The sequence below is a fragment of the Cylas formicarius genome, unplaced genomic scaffold, assembly GCF_029955315.1.
Source record: "Cylas formicarius isolate icCylForm1 unplaced genomic scaffold, icCylForm1.1 PGA_scaffold_1__22_contigs__length_36826433, whole genome shotgun sequence".
NCBI lineage: Eukaryota > Metazoa > Arthropoda > Insecta > Coleoptera > Brentidae > Cylas > Cylas formicarius.
The window spans coordinates 20,138,954-20,161,438 of NW_026844264.1; the positions used below are offsets into that span (position 1 = coordinate 20,138,954).

General features: G+C 33.7%; 2 protein-coding genes across 5 annotated transcripts; both read right to left on the reverse strand.

Moving 5' to 3' along the window:
• Nucleotides 1-134: 134 nt before the first annotated feature.
• On the reverse strand, nucleotides 135-17,096 carry LOC132696686 (uncharacterized). Of its 4 annotated transcripts, XM_060661664.1 has the most exons (10): nucleotides 16,905-17,096; nucleotides 16,746-16,843; nucleotides 14,517-14,721; nucleotides 9,987-10,121; nucleotides 9,640-9,767; nucleotides 7,896-8,048; nucleotides 2,684-2,832; nucleotides 2,189-2,352; nucleotides 677-846; nucleotides 135-612 (listed from the first exon to the last, which is right to left on the reverse strand). In XM_060661664.1, the coding sequence occupies exons 1-10, from the start codon at nucleotides 16,957-16,959 to the stop codon at nucleotides 412-414; spliced, it is 1,458 nt and encodes a 485-aa protein (XP_060517647.1). In that variant the 5' UTR covers nucleotides 16,960-17,096; the 3' UTR covers nucleotides 135-411. The 4 variants fall into 4 exon arrangements, with proteins under 4 accessions (XP_060517647.1, XP_060517648.1, XP_060517650.1 ...); XM_060661665.1 differs by lacking the exons at nucleotides 14,517-14,721; nucleotides 16,905-17,096 and having other exon boundaries at nucleotides 16,746-16,837; XM_060661667.1 differs by lacking the exons at nucleotides 7,896-8,048; nucleotides 9,640-9,767; nucleotides 9,987-10,121; ... (1 more) ...; nucleotides 16,746-16,843; nucleotides 16,905-17,096 and adding an exon at nucleotides 6,089-6,327.
• A 1,863-nt stretch (nucleotides 17,097-18,959) lies between these two features.
• Nucleotides 18,960-22,135, reverse strand: LOC132696687 (ceramide phosphoethanolamine synthase-like). The gene is made up of 3 exons (XM_060661668.1): nucleotides 21,338-22,135; nucleotides 19,834-20,126; nucleotides 18,960-19,775 (listed from the first exon to the last, which is right to left on the reverse strand). Exons 1-3 carry the CDS (start codon nucleotides 21,958-21,960, stop codon nucleotides 19,363-19,365), a joined length of 1,329 nt encoding a protein of 442 aa, XP_060517651.1. The 5' UTR covers nucleotides 21,961-22,135; the 3' UTR covers nucleotides 18,960-19,362.
• Nucleotides 22,136-22,485: the final 350 nt, after the last annotated feature.

Sequence of the window (22,485 nt, forward strand, 5' to 3'; positions counted from 1 at the left end):
GAATAAATATGCATTAGCTAAATTATTTAAGTGGTGTATGAGTATAGGTGTAGTTGAGTAAATGAGTAGTAAAACGTTAAATATTATGTATTGTATTTTCGATATTTCCAATATTTCAACACATATCTGCAAACACTTATTCTACTAAATAAATAATCTACCTACTTCTATAAAAATAAATTAAATAGTTTGCTTACTTATTACTCTTTAAATATAATTTTTACAGTTTAGTTTTAACAGTAAAATAATTTATTTTAAAAAGGCACAATACTTCGCTGAACCACTAAGTACAAATAAAATTGTTATCTTGCCCGATAAAATATAACTTTTAGTAATGAACAAGACTTGGTTCCTGCTAAAGATAATATACAATATCATTTTAAATTAAGTCCTTCCACACTAACGACGTTTTTAGAATTTTGGTATCGATGACATGGAAGGGTCCTGAGCAATTTGCGAATATTTTGGCCTACACACACAACCACTCTCTACAAGGACATAATCTTGTCCCGTCAATGTGACGGGTCCTAGTGGGATGACCAAAAACAAATAGGGAACGTAGGTTTGAGTACATTCCCCACGTACAACGTCGCATTCAGAACTTTCACAAACCTTAAATAAATTTTGAATAGATTATTAACAGTAAAAAAACATTTTCGGTTTTTGTAATGCATACCTCAAAGACTACCTGCTGAAGAAGGTCTGGAAACTTTTGTACTATCGTCACAGGCTGTCCTGATGTCAAAGATACTCCGTACATTGGAGCTGTAGTATTGTATCTGGTTTTACATAACCTCGATGGTGTTCCAGCGCATGTATTTGGAGTCATATTATTTACAGCTCTCCCTAAAATGCAGTTTTTTATACTAGTCAATTAAGCTCTACTAACTAAGCTATAGATATATAAATAATTTATTAGCTTCACATTAACATTTTCTCACTCTTCATGTACTAAAGTGCCGTTAAAAAACTGTTTTTGAACTTGATTTCTAGTCTTTTATTCTTACCATAATTATGCTAATTTTTATAACTCAATTAAAAATCTGTTTGTTGCCTAATTTAGGACAGATATGCAATGTGATGATTCCAGTCAAAAATAGTTTTGAATGTCCCTAGGAATAGATATTCCTTTTATAACTTGCTGTCCGATTAAGATGATGAGAACTTGCAGACGATAATCGTCATTTATTAACTAATATTATTATTCATTAGAATAACTTAGCCACACATTTTATTAATAAACTAGAGCTCGTGAGAGAAATATTCTCTAACATTTTCAAAAAATACATGTTTGCCCTTGTTAAAAATTAATTGTATTGATTGTAAACATAACAAATTTATGCAGGACACAGAGAGCAGAAAATAGCAATGGAAAAAATACTTCTGTCAAGAGTTTATTATCCAAATAAGAAATTATTTGTATCTAAAGTACGCCAATTTGAAACACAATATAAAGATTACTTTCAAAGAGGAAAATAATCTTAGTTGCTTGGTAATCCGTAATAATTGACTGAAAGTTTCATTCCACTATTTAATTTCAAAAAATTAAATAAAAAGATAACCAAATAACATTCGTTTGGGTTTCTGCATTCCTGCCTGAGAAAACTTGTCATACTATAAATTTAAGCCGGAAATATAAAATCTACAATAGCAATCCTTAATATAGTGTCATTGTCAAAAAATATTTGCATATTCGTATTCGAATTCGAAATTTATAAATATTTATTAGCCACGAGGGGCTAAAACGAAAACATTTATAGTTTTATTAATAGATTATCTATTTTGATTCCCCGTTCATTTGCCTATTAGAATAGGTTACTACGGCATTATACCCGTTATACTCAACACAGTGCTTCAAACTCGAACGGTTACTATGAAAAGAAGCACTGCTTATTTGTATATAAAATCCTCCCAGTAGTTTACGAAAATAGCACCGCCACCACTGTTACAAGAGCCTCCTTTTATTAGGTTATTTGTTCAGCAATGACTTTGAAAGAAAGGTAGATGAGGATGGCATGATCCACCCGAAGGTAAAATTGGGTCAGAACCCTCATACCTGTACTATTAACAACGAATAAACAACAAGTCTGGTTAGTTTCAGAGGGAGAACGGTTGGTTTTGTTTAACATAAAATAATGAGTTAAAAATGTCAGTTGTAAAAATAATAAACTGAAATAGAATTGAATACCTTGCCTTGAGGTAGTCATAGCCGGTCTATCTAACATGTTACGTTCATATGATGTAATTAATGCTCTCCTGGTCAGGAACGGGTCTATTGTCTTCTGCGATCTTCCTGTTCGGAAACTTCCCAGCCACGGGTTTGACCCTTTAAAAGATCTTTCGATGGCGGCGCTGAAAATTGTATAGGTGGTGAAATGAAAATTGGATATGGCAACTTAAAATAGAAAAAAAATTTCTTGTTTGTTCATTCAATAGTTTCTTTCACAAGCATAAATTAAAATTGGTTAAAATTCAACTTAAGACAGTGAGCAAATAGGTCCGTTACATCACAAGGAAGCTCTTATCCAGTTGAGACTCTCTTCTGCCCAATATATGGATTCGTATAAAACGACAATCTGTTCTTATGTAACGCGAAAAATGAGAGTGAATACCGAAGTTCAGTCAAAGTAAAAATTGTACAAAATATTGAGTCGAAAGGAAATATATACTTATATATACCTACGTTGGATAAGGTGTATTTGTGGGACCAACACACTCTGGACTGTCCGATAAAGCATCTCCCCACAGGTATTTTAATCCGCTTCCTCCTTCGCATTTTTTAGGTAATTTGGCTAAGGTGCTGTCGACAAATGCATAAACCACAACAGTAATCTAAAAAACAGAAAGAGAACAATTGTTCAGGTTTGTTTGTTGATGTTCGATTGATGAGACATTCCTCTTATTTTAGTTTTGATTAGTTATGTTATAAATAACTCATCGGAAATGTGTAGGTTTAAGGCCTAAACTGTAGCTTGTTATTGTATATTAATTTACAAGAAACAACTAATACGTTTTTGGGGTGCAGTTGATATAAATTAAACTATATACCGGGTGGCCGTTATTTCAAAACTTGTAAAAATATAAAAAAATATATTAAATTATTATATATACATATTATTTTTTGTTTCGCTAGTATTTTTTAAATATTACATTGTTATACAGGAGGTTTAAATTTTTGTGGACAAGTAACAACTTTTTAATTTCGAATAGAACACCCTGTATATCAACAACAACAACCCGATACATCAAAGAATATTTCAATTCCTCTGAACTTTATAGACCATATCATTTATAATATTCTATACATAAGTATTATCGTGTAAAACATATTTTTAATTTTATATCAAAAGGTTATATATTTATGCCTATCTACTTTCGTGGATTGTATTGGTATTTATAAAATAAATAAATACAACGTGATCAAAGATAAAAGCCTTTTTTTATATAGAAACGCTCAATTTTTGCAATTTTCAAGTGTATATTACTTAACCTCCACTTTTATTTAAAAAACTATCGAAGATATCAAAGTTAGACTGATACTTTCGACAAATATTTTCCTTGGGTATTGGTAAATAATAACACACTATATAAAATGTTTGCAATTAGTGGGGTTCATTTGGTTTAATGATATTTAGACCGTAACCTAAAGAGGGTTGTGTTGATCCGCAACAAGTCTCTAACTTACCACCTAAGCCCTAAAACGGACTGGAAAGTTTTCTTAAACTAGAGTCCACAATTTCTGCGATCTTAAAGTTTTGATGGCGGGTTTTTGCAAATACTTTCGAAACTAGTAAAAATTAAATAAAATTTGGTTTAGTTGCTAAACAATTTATTTAATGAATTAATATGCCGAAAATTAACAAGATTAGTTCTAGTCCGTTATTAAAAAAATCTTTGTATCAGAAATATTATCTTTATTTTAAGGCGATTGACATCTTATTTTCGCACATTTCTACAAGGTCGATCTGGGAAAAACTCTAACGGTTGACGGGAAAGTCCATATAAATATATCTCCTAAATTGCTTCCATTTTATAGATACAAAATAGTTTAAAATTTTTATTTGTGGCATCCATAAGCAGTTTGACTTAGAATTTTTAACGAAAAAGGAAAAGACAAAAATAAATGTGACATAACCTTAGTAAGGATTATTAAAAAAAATTTCCAGACGTAACTTAATGCTATATATTCGGGTACATTGTATAAAATCATGCAGGATGTGCAAAAGCGTTTTGTTCAGATAGGACAAAAGAACAAATTATTGAATAGTTGGTTATGAACCAACAATTTATTGTTCCATTTTAATCCCATGCTGTATATGCGCAATGATATGGCGGTAAGCGCCGCAGTTATATTATATCCGCAATATCTTAAAAAGGATATTTCATAAGACGATTTTTGTGTAAATTTGTTGTGACCAGTAGTCCTTTCATTTTCCAAATTCGGTGTTCTGCTTAAATAAATCAAGCTAGTCAACTAAAAAGTATTTCCTATTTGTTTGAAATATAAAAATTCCGTTTAGTTTGTCTCGATAATTGTTTATTAGAATTAATAAGAAAAATTTCAATTAAATAAACGGCCATTACATGTCCATCTGCTCACTTTTAAGCGGATGTTAAGTGAATTAACCTAGAATAAAAAAGAACGAGTGATACTTAAGGTGGCATGGCTGTGACAAGGAAATGATCTGTAACTAATATGTACCCAATAAATACGGTAAATCAGGTGAACCAGGTGACTGTACGTATGCCTCATTCGTCTGCATGACTAACGGCAGGAAAGCAAAGACGACGACACTGATGCGGTACCGTTTTGTGTAACCTCATTTCGAAAATTGTGTCTCACGTTTACAATATTAGCAATGCAAAAATCGCTGCGTTTATAAAGGCGTGCGGATTTCGTGTAGCGATTTTACGAAACGGTATACCTAGTTTACTTTACTGTAGAATCCAGTCTACTTCGTCAGAAAATGCTAAGAGGTATATGCGTTTATCAAACTCGCGGTAACCACCTGGTCATGGGTTCCTCTACGCACCGTAAACAAACATGTACCTGTTACCAGGGGCGTATCTAATGGGATACCGTTCGTCTTAGTTTTTGTAGGCATTTTTTTATGTCGCAGTTTCTAGACTTGCAACTAAACGACTATTGCAATGCAATTGCAATGCGCTTTATTTTAATTTATGGGAATTCAATTCGGCGAAATTGTTTGCCGGCTTCTCTGAACTAAATAATAGTGGAGTAAAAAAATAATTCATCAACGCCCCTAACTTAAGTTTAACGACACGTACTTGTACCATTTTTAGTTAGCAGGCTTAGGCTAAACGTACGTTCTGATAATGTTTGGGCGCATTCATTTACTTTTCAGGGTTCTAACGATTTCGGCATAAAAACTTGATAGCTTTATTAATGATTATTCTATTTCCAGTCCACCCGAAATAAAGTTAAAAAACAAACTCAATCGAGGATTAGTTAACGAGTTGCATTAAATTTTTATTGAAAATATCCCTTAAAATAAACCACCTTAATATTTAATTACGTAAATAATATATCAGTATAAAACGAATATTGTGATATTTGAAAAAATAAAAATAAAAATTAGATATAAAAGTAAAGAACTAAGCCAATCTTATTTGGAAATAAATAAATAAATACATTTACAAAATACACATGACGAGTTAGGAAGTGTGACAATCTTTCTGTTTATCCCACCAGTAGATAAATTAAAAGAAACAATGAATATATGTTTGATGCGTATAAAAATATATATAATAAAATTTAAAGATGATGTAACCTAAACTAAGCTTAAAGTAGGTAATTAATTTAAATTTAGAAAAACTAATTATCATATGTCGATATTCCAAAAAAGCTAACCAAAAATAAGGTTAACAGTTAAGAGACAAAAATAATAGCCAATAGGATTCGTCGCCTTGATCAAGACCTAGAAATACGCCGCTGTTTGATCATTGACCTCTTGTAACTGTTCATTTAACGTGTATAATACTATGTGGGTTGGCACAAAGAAAATTATTTGGAGACGATTTATGCTGCGAATAATATTAACATTTTCGTTATACTTTGTGTACTTACCGCTATAAATTTTGACTGCAAAAACATTTTAACTAAGCCGGTTAACCAGAAGAAGGTTGAAGGTTGTACGGAATTCGAATAAACGCTTTACTTCTGAAGTGACGCACCAAACTTGTATTCATCTGTTCATGGTGACACACAAACACTCAGATATCATACGATATCAATTTCGAATACATCAATGCGAAATGGCATGCCGGTATATCGAATTGTGCGGCAGTGAGACGAAGACGAGGCTTTGTCTTGAACTTGTATGTATGTGCGGAGCACCCAAAGCTTACCATGGGAGGGAGGCCGTGAGAACCAAATGAATTTCGATGCGGTGGGAGATAATTACTGGGTTTTTTTATAATATTAAGTATAATTAGCGAAGCAATTTGATTTTTTCTTAAAGAAGTCCACGGTTTAAACCGAAGTTTAAACACTAAGTTGGCGATCCCTCCTTAGACTGAACGATATGAACAATCCCCATATAATAGAATTATTAATATGTGACCTCAAAAAATAACAATGTCATATTTGCATACTAATGCATGCTTCCCAGCATCTTTGTGTTTATTCAACTTAACGGAGCCTATGCAAGTGTGGATCGGAGCAAGAAACAGTTGTCAGAATATCGTTTTTTCCCACCTTTTGTTAAGAGGCTATCGGGTAATGACGGATGTTGTTACCACCAATTCTTACACGGTTTCTGGAATAAAGATTTTAAAAGTTCATAGCCTTACAGATGGTAATATTTTTTCATTTTTGAAACTCTTTCCTACTAAACCGGAATTGATAGCGATTTGTGGTATGTGGTGCCCTCCATTGCGCGAGATAAAATCACCATCACATTAAATTTCTATTTTTCAATTTAATCTAGTTTTCAAAGAGTAGTATGTATGAGTAAGCAGTTATTAATTCCTAACTTCAAAATACAATCAGTGGTTAAAATCTGCTCGTTATTTGATCGTTCCCATCAGGCGGGCTACAGCCACATTGTGCAAAATCCTGAGTTGGCGCCCGTCTTTTCAGCATAACTTGTCAGGTGACTAAAGAACGGGAAGAGCCCGAAGTGATAGTCTTTAAAGTGACACGTTACCAACACCTTAGGAACTTAATATTAAAAATAGACATTACAGATATAACAGACTTGGTCCATTAACACCGAAAGCGTATTACCGCAGAACTAGTGAAAATACATTTTTTCTATTCTACTTGTCTGGGGGAGATACTTAATTATATTCTTTTTTGGAGAACAATTAACAAAAAATCAGTATAAATGATTGAACCGAAAGGTTTTTGTCAATATGCTTTAATAATGCGATTTATGCTATCAACTAAACAATATTATGTCCATGAGAAAGGCAAATTCTGGGGATGTGTTAATAAATCTATACTTAATATGCTTCTCCCATTGGCCTGATCGTAAGTTCTGTAATCTAAAAAAGCAAAATATGTCGCTAAGTAACATTAAAGTAGCCCAGCACAACTATATTTCGCGGTTTAAAGGCTTTTGGGAAAAACAATTGTTTGCGAGTCTGAATATTTACACTAGCATAGTCTCACATTAAAATACATAAACCCGGTACAGGGTGTTCAATTTTCGACATTGTTGGGGGTTTCCGTTTTAATTATTCTAATAATAACAAACTGTTTTGAAGATTTCTCAGCCTGAGAAGTTGTGAAGAAAGTACGATGTGATGTGACATGCTGTATAGCTACAAATTATTTGTGTTTTGATAAATCGGACGCAAAAAGATTCTAGCAATAACTAAGCAGTTGCTTCGGGTATTTGATGCGAATGAAAAATTTTTTAAATTCATACTTCTACGAAAGGAGGAGTCGATAAAATAAAAGCAATAGTGTCAGCAACATCTTCCGGCTTTAGAACAGGCATCTCCGGCTTAGACAAAGTGATTTTAATATTGGGTGTCAAACCGTTGAACCATGCGGTCTTGACTAGTCCAGGACTCAAGCTCTGAAATATAAAAAAACCTTTCAGTTTTATGATGCACACTTAGAGCCACAATTCTTTAAACGTAGTTTCTGTTGAGGACAAACTTTTAAGTGTAATGCGAGTCTGCGAAAGGTAATTTTGAAATAATGTCCAAAGAATTGTAGACGAAGACTTGGCTATATCTAAATTCTTCGCAAACCACTTGGATAATTGACAAACTCGCAAAAGAAAAGTACTCAATCTTTCTGAGTTACAGCGTCTCATCACAAATGCAGATTGTGATGCAGTCCTAAGATAAATCACCATCCGAATTGTTGCTATTTTATATTCTATTTCTCAAAGAGTAACAGCCTTTTCCAACTCAGTTAATTGGCCATTTTTTAGCTATTATAGCTAAATATACCTGAGTGTTTTAAAAAAGTAATTCAGAAAATGCTTTGTTTTCAAGATACGCAGTGTTCAATATAAAAAAATAACATATGCGAAAATCTTTACGTCGTCGTCGTAGGCTGCACCCAAAAAGTAAATGTTTGTAAAAATATGTCTTTTCACTTTTCATAATGTTTTTTTTTCGGAAACAAAAGATACGAAAACAACTTAAGTGTAAAAGAAGTTGCACTTTTAGTGTCTAATTCAAAGTAAATAACAAAAATTTCAAAAAAGTCAGCGGCGTACAAGCCTGCCATTCAGCCTTCATTAAAATATCTTCAGAGATGGCACAATCTTAATCTAGTTTAACAAAATCTGGCAAAAATATTTGACATTTTGTAAAAAGAGGCCCTTTTTTTTATCATATTTAACACCTCATCTCCTTTTTTTCATTTGTCATATTTACAGTCGTGTTTATGCTGTTAATACGTCAAAATTTTTTATAAAGAGTTATTCAATTTGCGCATGTGTGAGTCATTTCAAATTTCAATTTCCACCAATAAGACCAATCAAAAAATCTTTAACAGTTATGAACGGGTATATTCCATTTATCTATTTTTGTAGTTATTAGATATTATAGTGACCCTACTAGGGTAAACATTGGTGCATCTCGGGTGACTATGATGTTTTTATATAGGGGGGAAATGCGAATACTGCCGTATAAATGCAACATCCAAACTTACAATCTGTCAGCGGCCATGTGGGTTGTTGAGTGCTGCAAGATCATTGGTTAATAACGAGATTTTAAATCTCGCGCCTGTTGCATGTATGTTAAATGCACCTTCTCAAATTTTTTTTCAGCTTGTTGTTGATATACTTATTGACACCTAATATGTGAATAGTCATATTATAGAACTTCGTCATCTAGTTATTATAAATTCAGTTTATTATAAATAGGTATTTTTTTTATAATATTGTCGAAAAGAAAACAAAACGCTTTATTTAATAAATTAATAGAAACAATATGTTATAATGAACAAAAGTTCTGTTCAAGTGCATAAAACTGCTTTTTTGTAATCGAGACGAAAAACGACGAGTTGTGCTTTTCCCCATTCAGTTCGTTTCATGAAAAAGTGAATGTACATTTTTGCAGAGCCCGGCGTAAAGGAAAATAACTTACACCAACTGCTATGACATTCAAAAAGCATTCATATTTTTCGAAATTCTCAAGGAGTTTGCTCACCGTGACTTTGATTTTCCGTTGAGCAAAAGTCAGTTCCCTCCTAAGCGTCTCTGACAAAGCTGTAACAGCAAATTTTGTTGCAGGATAAATATTAAGCACCGGTTCAGGCAGCAAGGGAATGTAGTGGCCTAAAAATCGAAATATAATTCAGTTTAAATTTATTATTATAAATTTATTATTTATATTATTTAAAATTACATAACGCACACTTAAATGAGCTTCCACACGACTTAAACTCTGGTAACTTAAGTGCGCTTCGGTTTTTCGAGTATCATGAAAAAGACGCAAATTTGTCTTGTTTCAACAAATATTTCTTTATCAATTACTTGATAACTGATATTGCTCACCTGTGATGCTATTGATATTGATAATATGTCCCCCATTGTTATTTTCTTTCATTAGTTTTAAAGCTTCCCTCGTGCAAATACAAAGTCCCAACATATTCACACTTATTATCTCCTTCCAATCTTCGGTAGAACCGTCTGTAGCACAATAATAATTGAAGTTAATTCGGGTATCTTTTATAAATGTTATGCAATTCCTATGTATTATAAATAATTGTGGAATATACAGGTATATTTTTAAGTATCCGTCGTAACTTATCCACCACGTGGCTGGTGAAGTTTGGTTCGGGTTATTTGACTAACGAGAAATATGAACAAAACTTGCTGAATGTAATTCTGTCAGTCCCGTATGGGTACCTGATGCTGGTGAAGGTTTTGTGGGGAATTTAAAATACTCATAAACTGGATGGAGTTGCGGCGGTAACGAAACTTGGACCGGAGCTGTTTTTATATAGTTTTGTCTGCATTGGAGGCAGTTTGGGATCCCAAATGGTGGCTCTCAGCATCAGTCGCAGAGAATGCTGACAACATGGGGGCTTCCGTAAATAGCATATCTGCATAGGCTGTATACAGAAGAGGGGAAAATTCTCAATCACCTGCTAGTCAATAGGAGCCCAATTAATACATCTCCAAATTTTTTTGACCTTCCAGTATCGATTCCATTCCAATCTTTGCAGACTTGTATTTAATATCAAGAGAGACAAAACTGCTACTTAAGTAAAATCATGTTGGCTATGGGGTGTTGCCAGATATTCTCGCAAATATATGCCAGCCTTCGTTTTTTAAATAGAAACCCTGTATATTATTAAATTTTTAGATTCTGCGAAATATTCTGGAACTTTTTATGTAACATGTACCATACCTATCTTGAATGGACCTATGTTGAAATGCGTGAAAATATGCTAAAACGCTGGTTTAAAGACTTATAGGATTTGAAGTTCCCTTCTTCGTAATTTTCGAAAATTTGCTACAATTCTTCTAAACTTTTTCTCATACATTGGTGGCAAATGCAGATATTGTTCATTAAATCTTGTGCACGTTCTTGAAACAATTCTTTGACATTCGCCATAACAAATTGATATGAGGTTGAATAATTATGTGCCATCCAACTATGAAAATGCGATAAAATCAGAAATCCAAATGAATCAGTTATTTTTTTTACAGGAAACGTCACCATGGTCGGGCAGAGCTTGCTGCCCAGATGAAATGTGATTACTTTAATTGCAATATGTTGGTTTTTTGCTTATAACTCGAAAAGGAGTGAAATTAGATATACCATAGTTTGGTATTTTTAGATGGCAAATTAATTGCTCATTTACGTGCCAATATAAAATATGGGGTGTTCTATTTAAAATCCCTACGTAACATGGATTGTTATATCCTGCCAATTGAGCCTTATCTTATGAACGCCCTGTACGCGTTAAGTTAATTCTAATACTATATTATGATAAAGGAATTTAATAGGAACGGAATCCAAAAATTCAAGTGTTTAGCTGTACGGGTTGCGAAAAAAAAATTTATATCGGGTTGTTTGTTGTTTCTTAAAAAGTATTTTCCCTCCGAAAATATTCAAGATAGGTATAGTAAATGTTATTTAAAAAAGTTCCAGAATGTTTCGCAGAATCTAAAAATGTGATCATATACAGGGTGTTCCATTCAAAAAACGAAATTTTATATACGTTAAGATTATATCTGCCAACATCGCATGGTCAAAAATATTTTGCATAGGTAGCTCATATTCGCTTACATAAGTAACCCACATTTCAAGTTTATACTGTAACTCATTCTCCATAAACGTCTAATAGGACACTCACCCTGAATAAACCTCTATATGGTTGAGCGCGCAACGAGGGCTGCAAAACGTTCACCCGATCAGGAACTGCTTGTGAACGAGTACAAGCACGCAAAAAAAACCTTGAATAAAACCATCAAAACAAGGAAAGCGACGCTATGGAAAGACTTATGCAATGACCTCAACAATGATATCTGGGGTAAAGCCTACCAAATTGTCACTAAACGACTTGGAAAAGCTGCACCAGAAGCGCCAAAACTCCCCTCCGTGATGTATAGCATCGTGGCGGAGCTGTTTCCCAAACACCCGCCGCGGAGGAAGAGACACTATGTTAAAAGTAGCGAAACGACTCCCTTTACTACCAAGGAACTGCAAGACCATCAAGATAGGAAAAGCACCCGGCCCAGATGGCATTCCAGCCTTGGTGATCAAGACTGTAGCCCTGGAATACCCGGACATACTCCCGGGCACCTACAATGCATGTCTTGCAACTGACACGTTTCCCACGGTTTGGAAGCGGCAGAGGTTGATCCTGTTGGACAAAGGAAAGGGAACCTCAACACCTTCTTCGTTTAGACCACTCTGCATGCTTGACATCGCTGGGAAACTGCTGGAAAAGCTCATTCAAGGCAGGCTTCGAAACAATATTGACCGTGCTGGAGGTTTTGCTACCAACCAATACGGGTTTCGGAAAGGTAGATCGACGATCGACGCGATTCAGAAGGTGATAGAGACTGCAAGAAGAACATGGTCTGGTAGTCTCAAAACTAGCAAAGTATGTTTACTTCTAACATTTGACGTTAAAAATGCCTTTAACAGCGCGAATTGGGGAGATATTCTGGACGCCCTAGAACATAAATTTGATATAGAGCCAGAAAATCTGGAAATGGTTGACGATTACCTCGACGAAAGGACGCTAATTGTAGAATCGACGGAAGGCCCGCAGGAGCACGACATAACGGCCGGCGTGCCTTAGGGCTCAGTCGTGGGGTCCGATCTATGAAACGCAGACTATGACCAGCTCCTGAGGATCCCGTTGCCGCAACAAGTGGAACTTGCGGGTTTTGCGGATGACGTTGCGGCTACAATAGAAGTGGACAGTGTCGAAGAAGCAGAATTATTAGTTCGGGAGACCACTGACACCATCGAAGCCTGGCTTGAGAAACACCACCTGACACTTGCCAAGCAGAAAACAGAGATGGTTGTACTGACTCGACAAAAATGGTTCCCTAAACCATTCACCGTAAAGATGGGAGGTACAACTTTGACGTCAACGAGAGCTTTACGCTACCTAGGGGTAATGATAGACGAAAAACTATCTTACCGTGAACACCCTGATAGTGCATGGCAGAGAGCTAGCAAGACGGTATCCAGCTTATCAAGGATCATGGCCAACACGATGGGACCTGGAACCAAAACGAGTACTCCTCGTAGTAGTTCACCGCACCGTCTCGGAAGCGGCAATACTGGTCATTGCGGGAGCAACGCCTATCGACCTGTTAGCGTTTGAGAGAACCAAGCTCTATGACGCTAAAAGGAAATGCGACAACTTCAAGATGGCAAAAACAAGGATAAAAGTGGAAACCCAGCAAGAGTGACAGGACCGATGGACGACGGGTGAGACGGGCAGATGGACGGAGCGTCTGATTCCGAACATCAATGTCTGGCTTTCTCGGAAACACGGGAGAATTCTATCTGACCCAGCTACTGACGGGACATGGACAGTTCAACGCTTATCTTTTTAAGATTGTCTTACACAATACCCTTATGTGTAAGTACTGTCCTGATAAAATTGATGACGCCGAACATACGTTCTTTGAGTGTGCTCGGTGGAAACACTATAGAAGTAGCACCGAAGAGATCATAGGCGCCAGGCTCTCCCCCTCAAGTCTGGTGACGTCTATGATCGAACAGGAGGGAAACTGGTCGGCTGTTGCAACCTACGCACAGCGCCTTCTGAAAGATAAAATTTCAGAAAGGGACCAGTAGCCAGGAGTAGGCGCCATGGGGCGCAGCACGGACTGGATTGATGTAATGCTAACGCGGTTCCAATCCAGTCCTCCCCGTACCGTCTGCGTGGAGAGGGGAAGAGGAATGTTTTTTTAGTGGGTAAAAATCATCACACTACCGCCTATCGATATCTGCAGCAAGATGGGCCGCAGAGTTTACGTTTTTTTCGTACCTCTTTACAAAATATATATATAGTTGAGCGACTTGATAGTGTCAAATTTGGCTCAGCCTGTATAGTGATCGGAAAAGAGTGCGTAATCCGGCTTATTAATTAAAAGAATTTTTTTTGGTAGTCAGTTGTGCATGCCTGATAACCTGCCGCAAAAATCGTGTACTGGATAGGAAATCGACAAAAAATACATTACCAATATGTCGAAAAAAAATAAATAAAATAAAATGTTTTTAAAATTCGCCTAAAATGGAAAATTCCGTCCAGTTCAGTTCAGTCATAGGCGCAGGTAAACTTTCTGCTATCAAATTATTGACCTTAGTTAGTTGGAGTGTTAAACTAATTTTTTATATTACTGTTCCAATAAGTAAGTAATAAAAAAATATTTATAGTTGTGTTTAAAGGAAATCAGTTTTACCTCAATGAAGATATTCGAAGCGAAAAATATGGAAATTGTCAATTAATCCGATTGCAGCTTATCTGTGAACATTTTAATGAAGATCCCCGAAGATGAGATGTATTTTAATAATATTCTACAATTTTATTATTTTCAAATAGGTACCTATGAGGCTCGAAGGTAATACAAGCCCCGCATTATTAATTAAAAAATCAATGGACCCCATATTGATTTTGATCCATTCAAAAGCTTTTTTGACGTCTTCTTCTTTGGTAATATCGCATTTGAGAGCGTGAATCGTTCCGCTTTCCTCAACCAATTCATCGCCGAGTTCTTGAATTTTGTCAACACCACGAGCTAAACCTACAACCTACATAGTAAAGAAAGGTTGCAATTAAATACGTTGATGGTACATTTTTATTTTGGTAATCCGTTTTAGGTAAATTATTACAAGAAAACCCCTATTTCTGAACTAGATGAAGAAAAATCGACTTACATATCATGGGCATTTTTTTAGAAATATTTAATGGTAAAAACCGCATGACGATGAAGATGCTAATCGAGATATATGTCATTTTCCAATTTTCGATCATTTAAAAACTTTTTTAAATACGAAAAAATGCTCGCATTGATAGATAGATATAAGATTGTTTATGCATAGGTATGTACAAGTGTCTATAGTTGCCAATGACAATCAAAAAAATCATAGTGTGGATTTTTGAAATAATTTAAGTAACTGCAGAAAGTCAATTGAAAATACAAAATGAAAGAACTATTTAATGATTCAATTTTAATATTTTTGATTACTTAAGGAAGACCCTATATTTATTTTAAGAAAGTATTGGCAAAATTAGTGTTACATTAATAAACGATACACCATAACCATTATTAACAAAATTGCACCTAAACTTCTAGCCAAAAATGTTGATAAGATTAATTTTGATATTTGACATTGGAATTGATTGATATTGATATTGACAATTTTTACAATTATGTGCGGCACAATACAAAATCCAATAGTTTTACAAAAAAACTGAATACGCTACTGCAATCGACTTAAAAACGTGGCTTAACTATGCTGTTACCCGAATCAGAAATTTTCAGAAACAATCAAGTTAGTGGCAATTTTCAAAATGGTCGAAAATTCTTAAACCTGGTGAAAATATCTCCTTTTAAAAAATAAATAAATAAGCTATGTATAGAATAATCTTGGAAATGATTTTTCACCTTAAAGATATTTTGATATCTGAACTATAATTTTTATCTTTCCAATCATTAGTGATTTTCTTCTGGGCGATATATTGTATTTATTTGTGGGGCCGCTAGATTTCCGAAATTATTGATGTGATTTAGAAAATACACCTCAAGTTCCTTTATTATTATTTATAACTTATAATACAAACCTATATCCTAAATATAGTTAGCATGTGAGCTAAGAGCTTTAGTTAAGTGTTCTAAGAGAAAAAAAAATGTTGATATTGCTTTTTCAAATTTCAATTTATATTCTACTGCTTTAATTGTAAAAGTACTGAGTAAATTTGATCTTAATATATGAATAATCAATATATTTTTTATACTCCCGTCTGTAAAATACCTAATTACCAACCGATCTAGCGTGCGGGAAGCGTCAATTTACCAAGCCACTTTCGTTTCTCATGAATGCGAGCCACTTCGGACATTTCCAGGATTTTACCGCATGGATTTGGGAGCAATCGGATGTTTTCGGAGATATTTCCCACGCTTTGAATTTTGACGTTTGTCAATTCTGACGGTCATGTCAGTGAATGTATTCGCGTTGTTTTGCGAAAATATACCCAAAAACTAACGGTCGTAGAAAAAGTATAGTATGCAACACGATCGGTAAACTTTTTAACTCACTCGTTTATTAAACACCCGCTCAGCTCGTGGCAAATAAATTCGTGATTTAAATGTCGTTTATCACACTTGTTGCATAATATGCTATTATTTGTATTTGTAAGCCTAGCGATATACTTTAACTTCGCCTTTTGAAATATGTTACTTGTAGCCAGTTCTCGTAGCACCTTAAAATAAAATTTTATTTTAAACTCCTAAATCATTTTACGAAAAATTTTATTTCTTGGTCGTTTTAAGTTCGACGAAAGGGTTGAAATATTTTAGTGCTTTTTAAAATTTGCGAAAAGCAATTTTCCCTAATTGCATCATTATATTTTGTATCTCTTACCGTTTCGGAGATCCATTTAAAAGTGACCGCCCTAAATACGATCTTTAATACGAACATTCCTAAATTTAAGACGGTGACAAAATTGAGTAAATTCGTCTAACTCTTAGACTACGTATTAATGTCAACAGAACCGATTGGTAATTGAAAACAATCGAGTCCAGCGACCAATAATGTTCGACATCATCACTTACAACGGACCCATGGCGGGCTAATAATTTCGCTGTCGCCGCTCCAATTCCAGAACTAGCTCCAGTGACCACGGAAATTTTACCATCTAATCGGCTCATAGCTAAGGAGGGACTATTTTAATAAAATTTCAGCTAAGTATTGCTATTGCGTTTGATTTATACCTCCAATAGCAACAGGCGTGGACGTTTTTGTAATTCCGTGGCAGCAATGAAACATGGGTAAGCTTTTAGTAAATTAAAGCCACAGAGAGAAAAAAAATGCAACTTTCTTTTCGGATTGCACTTCTAAAATAATAGACATTCGAATGGGTTTAATGGGATATAAATGCACGGAAGTATTTTTCGATACTTTTAATTGGTCTGGGAAACTAACTTGCATGAATAAATGATATAGTTTAATATTCAGCTCGATAAATCAATATTTTAAGTATCTTTAAACCTTGTAATTAAAACACAGTCAATTAATGGTTTGTACTAAGTGTATTGCTTTTGTGTGAAATGAAAAAACACTAAACCGAATTTCTCTAGCCCTTTTCGTAGATTCGTAGACCTTTTTGTTGCCTTTTAAGGCACCCTATGCAAATGATTTAATAACTTAAGTTAACTGTTCCTCTTATGAGTTTTCGTGTAGAATTCTCCTCAGCTCATAGAATAAATATACCGAATCAGGTCAAAAAAACCTACTTAAATTTTTGTGCCCGTTTAGCATGCGATTTGCGTTTGTTGGTTAGGTCTTTACTTCTGTTCGTTGACATTAATCTGTTTGGGTAGATCATAGCAAATACAAGATTTAACTTGTTACAATTACTGAAAAACCGGTAGGTGCATGTATAGGCAACCCAAAATTAGCAGGTAGATAACAAAGGGCAATTAGTTCACTTACTAAACCGACACTAATTTCTCTACATACATTTTAAAATAATTTTAGCATTTCAAAAATGTATATTTGTATATATTTTAAAAACAACCTCAAATTTCGACATTTTCAATAATTAAAATTTTTAAATTAGGGGAATATAAATAATCAACTAAAAAAAATTAAAGTATGTAACAAAGACCGGGAAACTTTAAATTTTCGATTGGTCGTTTTTGGGACCCTCAATTTCTCCCAAAATTTCTATTATAAGTTTTTTAATAAAGTTTTATGCCAAATAATGTATAAAGACACTACAAGATTCTGTAGTGCAACTTCGGAAAACCATTAAATTAACCATTATCTTCGAGAAAAGAAAACTAATCATTTTGGTGGTAGGCTGTTCAAAAATATACATTGTATATAATTGTAATAGATTATTTCTTGAAACTAAAAATTAATTAAATTAAAAAAAAGGTGCTGATACAAATTCATAGTGTTTCTCCACCTGATTTTGCATATTATTTATTTAAAGCAAGTTGGGAAAGTCAAATTTTCCAACCAGTCGAAAATTATTTGGTACATTCTTGAGGCCAAAAATATAAATTATTGAAGTGTCTAAACTTTGAGGTTGTTTTTGGAATATATGCTACACTACATATTTTTGAAAAGCTCCCAAAATAAACAAAGAAAATAAATTAGCGTTCAATCCTTTTTTGATCGGTCATCGTATATTTATTCTGAAAGGCACTACATTCTACGCAAAATGAAGAGTTATTAGTTTTTCTATAAATTATCAATTAGAAAAGATACAGGGGGTATCTTAAAACGCAACTTTTTGAAAAAGAACCCGTTTGTGCCATTTTTCGTAGTAGGAGCACTATTGCAAAAGCCGCATCTTAAGGATAAATAAATACTCAGAAAGTGTCAAAAATAGTACACCCAACATATCCTATATTATCTTATTATATTTCTCGTCATATTTGAGACCAAAAAGCAAAAAGTGTTAATAAGCTGTCTTGCACTATTTTTAGTGGGGTAGTTTTTTCTCCTAATTCTTAACAATTTTGACGTGTTAGGTAATGTTGATATTTTTCATTCAACTAAGCTTCTTTTGGCTTCCGAAAAATATACATAGTGTTAGGAAAATAAAAGCAATAATTGTTTTAACAGCAGAAATAGGTACAATTTTAAAATAGTTGCAATTAGATAGACTCTATAAGCAAAAATGTAGTTGTTTACTGAGCCGCCATTTATATTTTACATTTGGTACTTTTACATTCAATACATACCCACAACAGGTTTGTTTTTGTGTACCAATGAGTAGTAAAAACGAATATCATGGAAAACGTTTAATCGGTAGGCAAAGGGAAACAACAAATCAAGTTCAAACACCGCGAAATAATCTAAGTTTGATTTTATATTCCTTTACATGGATGTGAAATTACGGTCAACAAAAAGGACTTGCTTTATTAAAACATAATATATTACAATAGTTTATTTAACTGTTTTCGGTTAATGCCAAGATGAAAATAAATAATCAAAAATATGAACTTTTTATAAAATCAGTCTAGACAAACTATAAGTTTCTTAATGTGCACAAAATTTTAGTCACCTGATTGTGTATGTGAGTTATTGGATTCATCCATTAAATAAAAATTCAGTTCTTTTAACATTTAAAAGGGAATAAATTGGTCTCAGTTTTTTGGGCAGATGAATTTCAGTAACCTACAATATGGTCAGTATTACCTTCCCTACAATTTTATGTCACTTAATTTTTTTGGTTTGATGAATATTATTACTAATACTTTCCGCGTTTGTACTTTTTTTATTGGAAGTAACAAAAATCTTCAGGAAATCACATAAAACGCCTTTCGAAAAGCAGCAGAGATTACTTGCAATCTGAGCAGGAGTCTCATATTCATTTGGAACAATTCCTTCCACGCTAGATTCAAAATATGAGAATAGAGGAAACCAAATTCTAGTTCTTATCACATCTCTGTGCATTAAGGCCTGGTTATTTGCTAATGTATGGTAATATAAAAATAGTCTACTTGTGATATAAAATGCTACAAAGATGTCTATTGAGTAGTGTTCATGAGCGGCAAGTATAAAAAAAATTCCAAACATATTCATTAGCCATGAAAGTGTGTGGAGGGAGTAAAGATATCTTGGAGTATCTGAAAAAACAATATTTTGTTGGTGACATGGATAATAAATAAATGCTTAACAACTTACACTCAGTAATAAAAAAATTCAACATTGTTAATGCGACAGTGTGCCCACTGAACATATAGTCTCCACAGGTGCGAACCCCTCGAATAGACATACCGGCACCTCTCCATATGACATATGCTTGTTGGAGCTTTTTTGCTACATCATCAAATAAGGAAGACGACGTTTTAGAGTAAGTCCTAGGTTGGCATTGTAAATGAGCGCCAGGAACACTTAAGGAAGTTATTAGCATTGTTACACAACGCAGAAGGAACACTGTTCCAGAAAGCGCAAATATTCGTCTCATCAAAATAAACCTAAAAATAATGGAAATATTCAGTAGATTTGATAATAAATAGAATCTGACATCCTAAGTTACAAACAAATAATTATAATCATTTTTGAAAAATGTCCTCAATAGCTGATCAAAAAATATTCAAAAGCATAGAGAGATAAAGTGAAACAATGAGTAGTACTAGTGCCAACATGAAGATTTTCTAACTTTTTGAATATGTTAAAGGTCATAATCAGGTCAGTTGCTGGTACTTTCTTCCACACTACTCGAAAACATGTTAACCTTGCATTATCATATCCCACCATAAAGGCATAATTTTTTTTAAAATCACGGTATATTTTCTGTTGTTTAAAATGAGTTTAAATTGGAACCCAATTATTGGCAATTTTTGTCAAGGGCATTTTGATTTGAATTTGTGACCAATAAAAATGCCTTATCAAATGGACTTTGAACTACACGAAAGCAACTGCTTATGTACTAAAAAATGCATTCCATTAAAAACATACTTTTTATTATTTACCAATAAGTAATAATAACTGATAAATTAGTCACTTATGTAATATCACATGAAATAGTTATTTGGCTGGCCAAATACCTGATTAATATTATATTTTTATTTGATTTTTTTTGTTTAAATATTTATTTGTGCATAAATTTTTATCAAGGTAACCTAAGGTTGCCTGGAAGTTCTCAACCAGTGAAACACAAAGTACTGTAAGAGAGGTAATCATTTTTCTAAAATAATCTTTTTACTGTGCAAAAAAATTAATAGTTATCTGTATAAAATAAAAATGTAATGAGAAATATGGGCAATGTTAATGTGTTATTTTAAGTTCTACCAAGACAATTAGCGGGTTTATTAGTATACCAGATATAAAATATAAAAATTGCAAAACTAGCATTAAAAGTTATGTTAATTTTTTTATACATCAACTAATTTAGTTTACTTAGTTACTTTATTTGAAAAGAATATCTTACTAGGCTTGCTTGCTCAATGAAGAGAAAGATATTTTGTTTAGTATTTTTGTAAAAAATATATCATAAAACAATATTTAGGCAATCATGCGAAAATCAATGATTTGCTCAATACAAACACAAATTTTGTCTTACTGGCAACCTTTTGAGAATTCTCAAAGATCTCAAAGTTTCATTTAAGTTTTACGAAGTTTAAAACAAATAATGAATCATGGTATACCAAAGCAAGAAATAGAATACTATAACCATAATACTTACCTATGCTTATGAAACAGTAGAACAAGTAGCCAAATTGTAAAAAGAAAAGTCCCTGTAATCTCACACATATCAAATGCCCATGGAATATGAGGCACATTATCTAAAAATATATCTGGAAGAGGAGGATATTTGTCCATATCAGGTACTCTGTCATGTACAATAACCATAACAAAAGCAGTAATCCAAGTAACAACAACAACATAACAAAAACTTAACATGGCTTTGATTTTCTCAGGAGGAAACCTAGGTCGATCAGCTTCTGACATTGGCGGGGAGTTTTGATCCAAATCACCATATTCACTTTCTAATTTATGATATTGGTGATGCCCTAATATACTAGTCGCTGGACTTTCCACTAGACCTAATTCTAGAAGACTTCCTTGGTTTTCTCTTTGGAGACACTTGCATAAAATGTACAAACATTTTCGATCATGGAGATTTAATTTGGATATAGGTTCTATGGTAAAATCACCTTCATTTAAGGCGAGCAAACATTTCCCATCGATTTTGTTTTCATCACAGAGCAATCGAATACTTTCTGCATCGAATCCTTCATTGCTGAAGCAACATTTTGCATCTTCGCAGGTCCATCCAATCACGGACGCTGACCCACTATTAGACATTTTGTCCACAAATTATGGAATGTTTAAAGTACGCGAAGATGTGTCCTGAAGCAATACGCTTCGTATATCTGACACATTACTGTAAAAACAAAATTTTTCTTAGCGATGTATAACCTAATTTTGAAAATTCAAAGCATAGATAAAAAGATATTTCAATTCAATTCAACAATGCTTTACGCAAATCCTGTTAAGCAAGACTGCTGTGATCATTCGCCTATTGCCGACTTCCGTCGAGGATTTAATAAAGAGAGCGAGAGAATATCTTCTTCTTCGATTTCAAAATGGGCTATTTTACTTGAGAGAACATTCTTCTTCTTCGATATCCACACTCTTAAATCTAAATCAATAGTAGATCTTTTTCCATCTTGTCCGGTAAAAGTTCTCACGTCGCTGTTGATTTAACAATTTTAAAGTGCCTACGGCTACTATTGCAAATTGCGTCCTTGTTCAAATTAAGTAAGATTGAAATAAAAATGGTTTACTAATGTTTCTTTTTTATTATTAAACAACTCTATCAACAATTAG

What these genes read in the sequence shown, in the direction of transcription:
- LOC132696687 (XM_060661668.1), bottom strand. Translation starts at nt 21,960, where the DNA reads ATGTCTAATAGTGGGTCAGCGTCCGTGATTGGATGGACCTGCGAAGAT. An exon ending in CTACTGTTTCATAAGCATAG is followed by an intron (nt 20,127 to 21,337) that starts GTAAGTATTATG and finishes CATTATTTTTAG; the next exon opens with GTTTATTTTGATGAGACGAA. An exon ending in GAATTTTTTTATTACTGAGT is followed by an intron (nt 19,776 to 19,833) that starts GTAAGTTGTTAA and finishes TTGTTTTTTCAG; the next exon opens with ATACTCCAAGATATCTTTAC.
- LOC132696686 (XM_060661664.1), bottom strand. Translation starts at nt 16,959, where the DNA reads ATGTTTCATTGCTGCCACGGAATTACAAAAACGTCCACGCCTGTTGCT. An exon ending in TAGCCCGCCATGGGTCCGTT is followed by an intron (nt 14,722 to 16,745) that starts GTAAGTGATGAT and finishes TTTACTATGTAG; the next exon opens with GTTGTAGGTTTAGCTCGTGG. An exon ending in ACAAATACACCTTATCCAAC is followed by an intron (nt 2,353 to 2,683) that starts GTAGGTATATAT and finishes TACAATTTTCAG; the next exon opens with CGCCGCCATCGAAAGATCTT.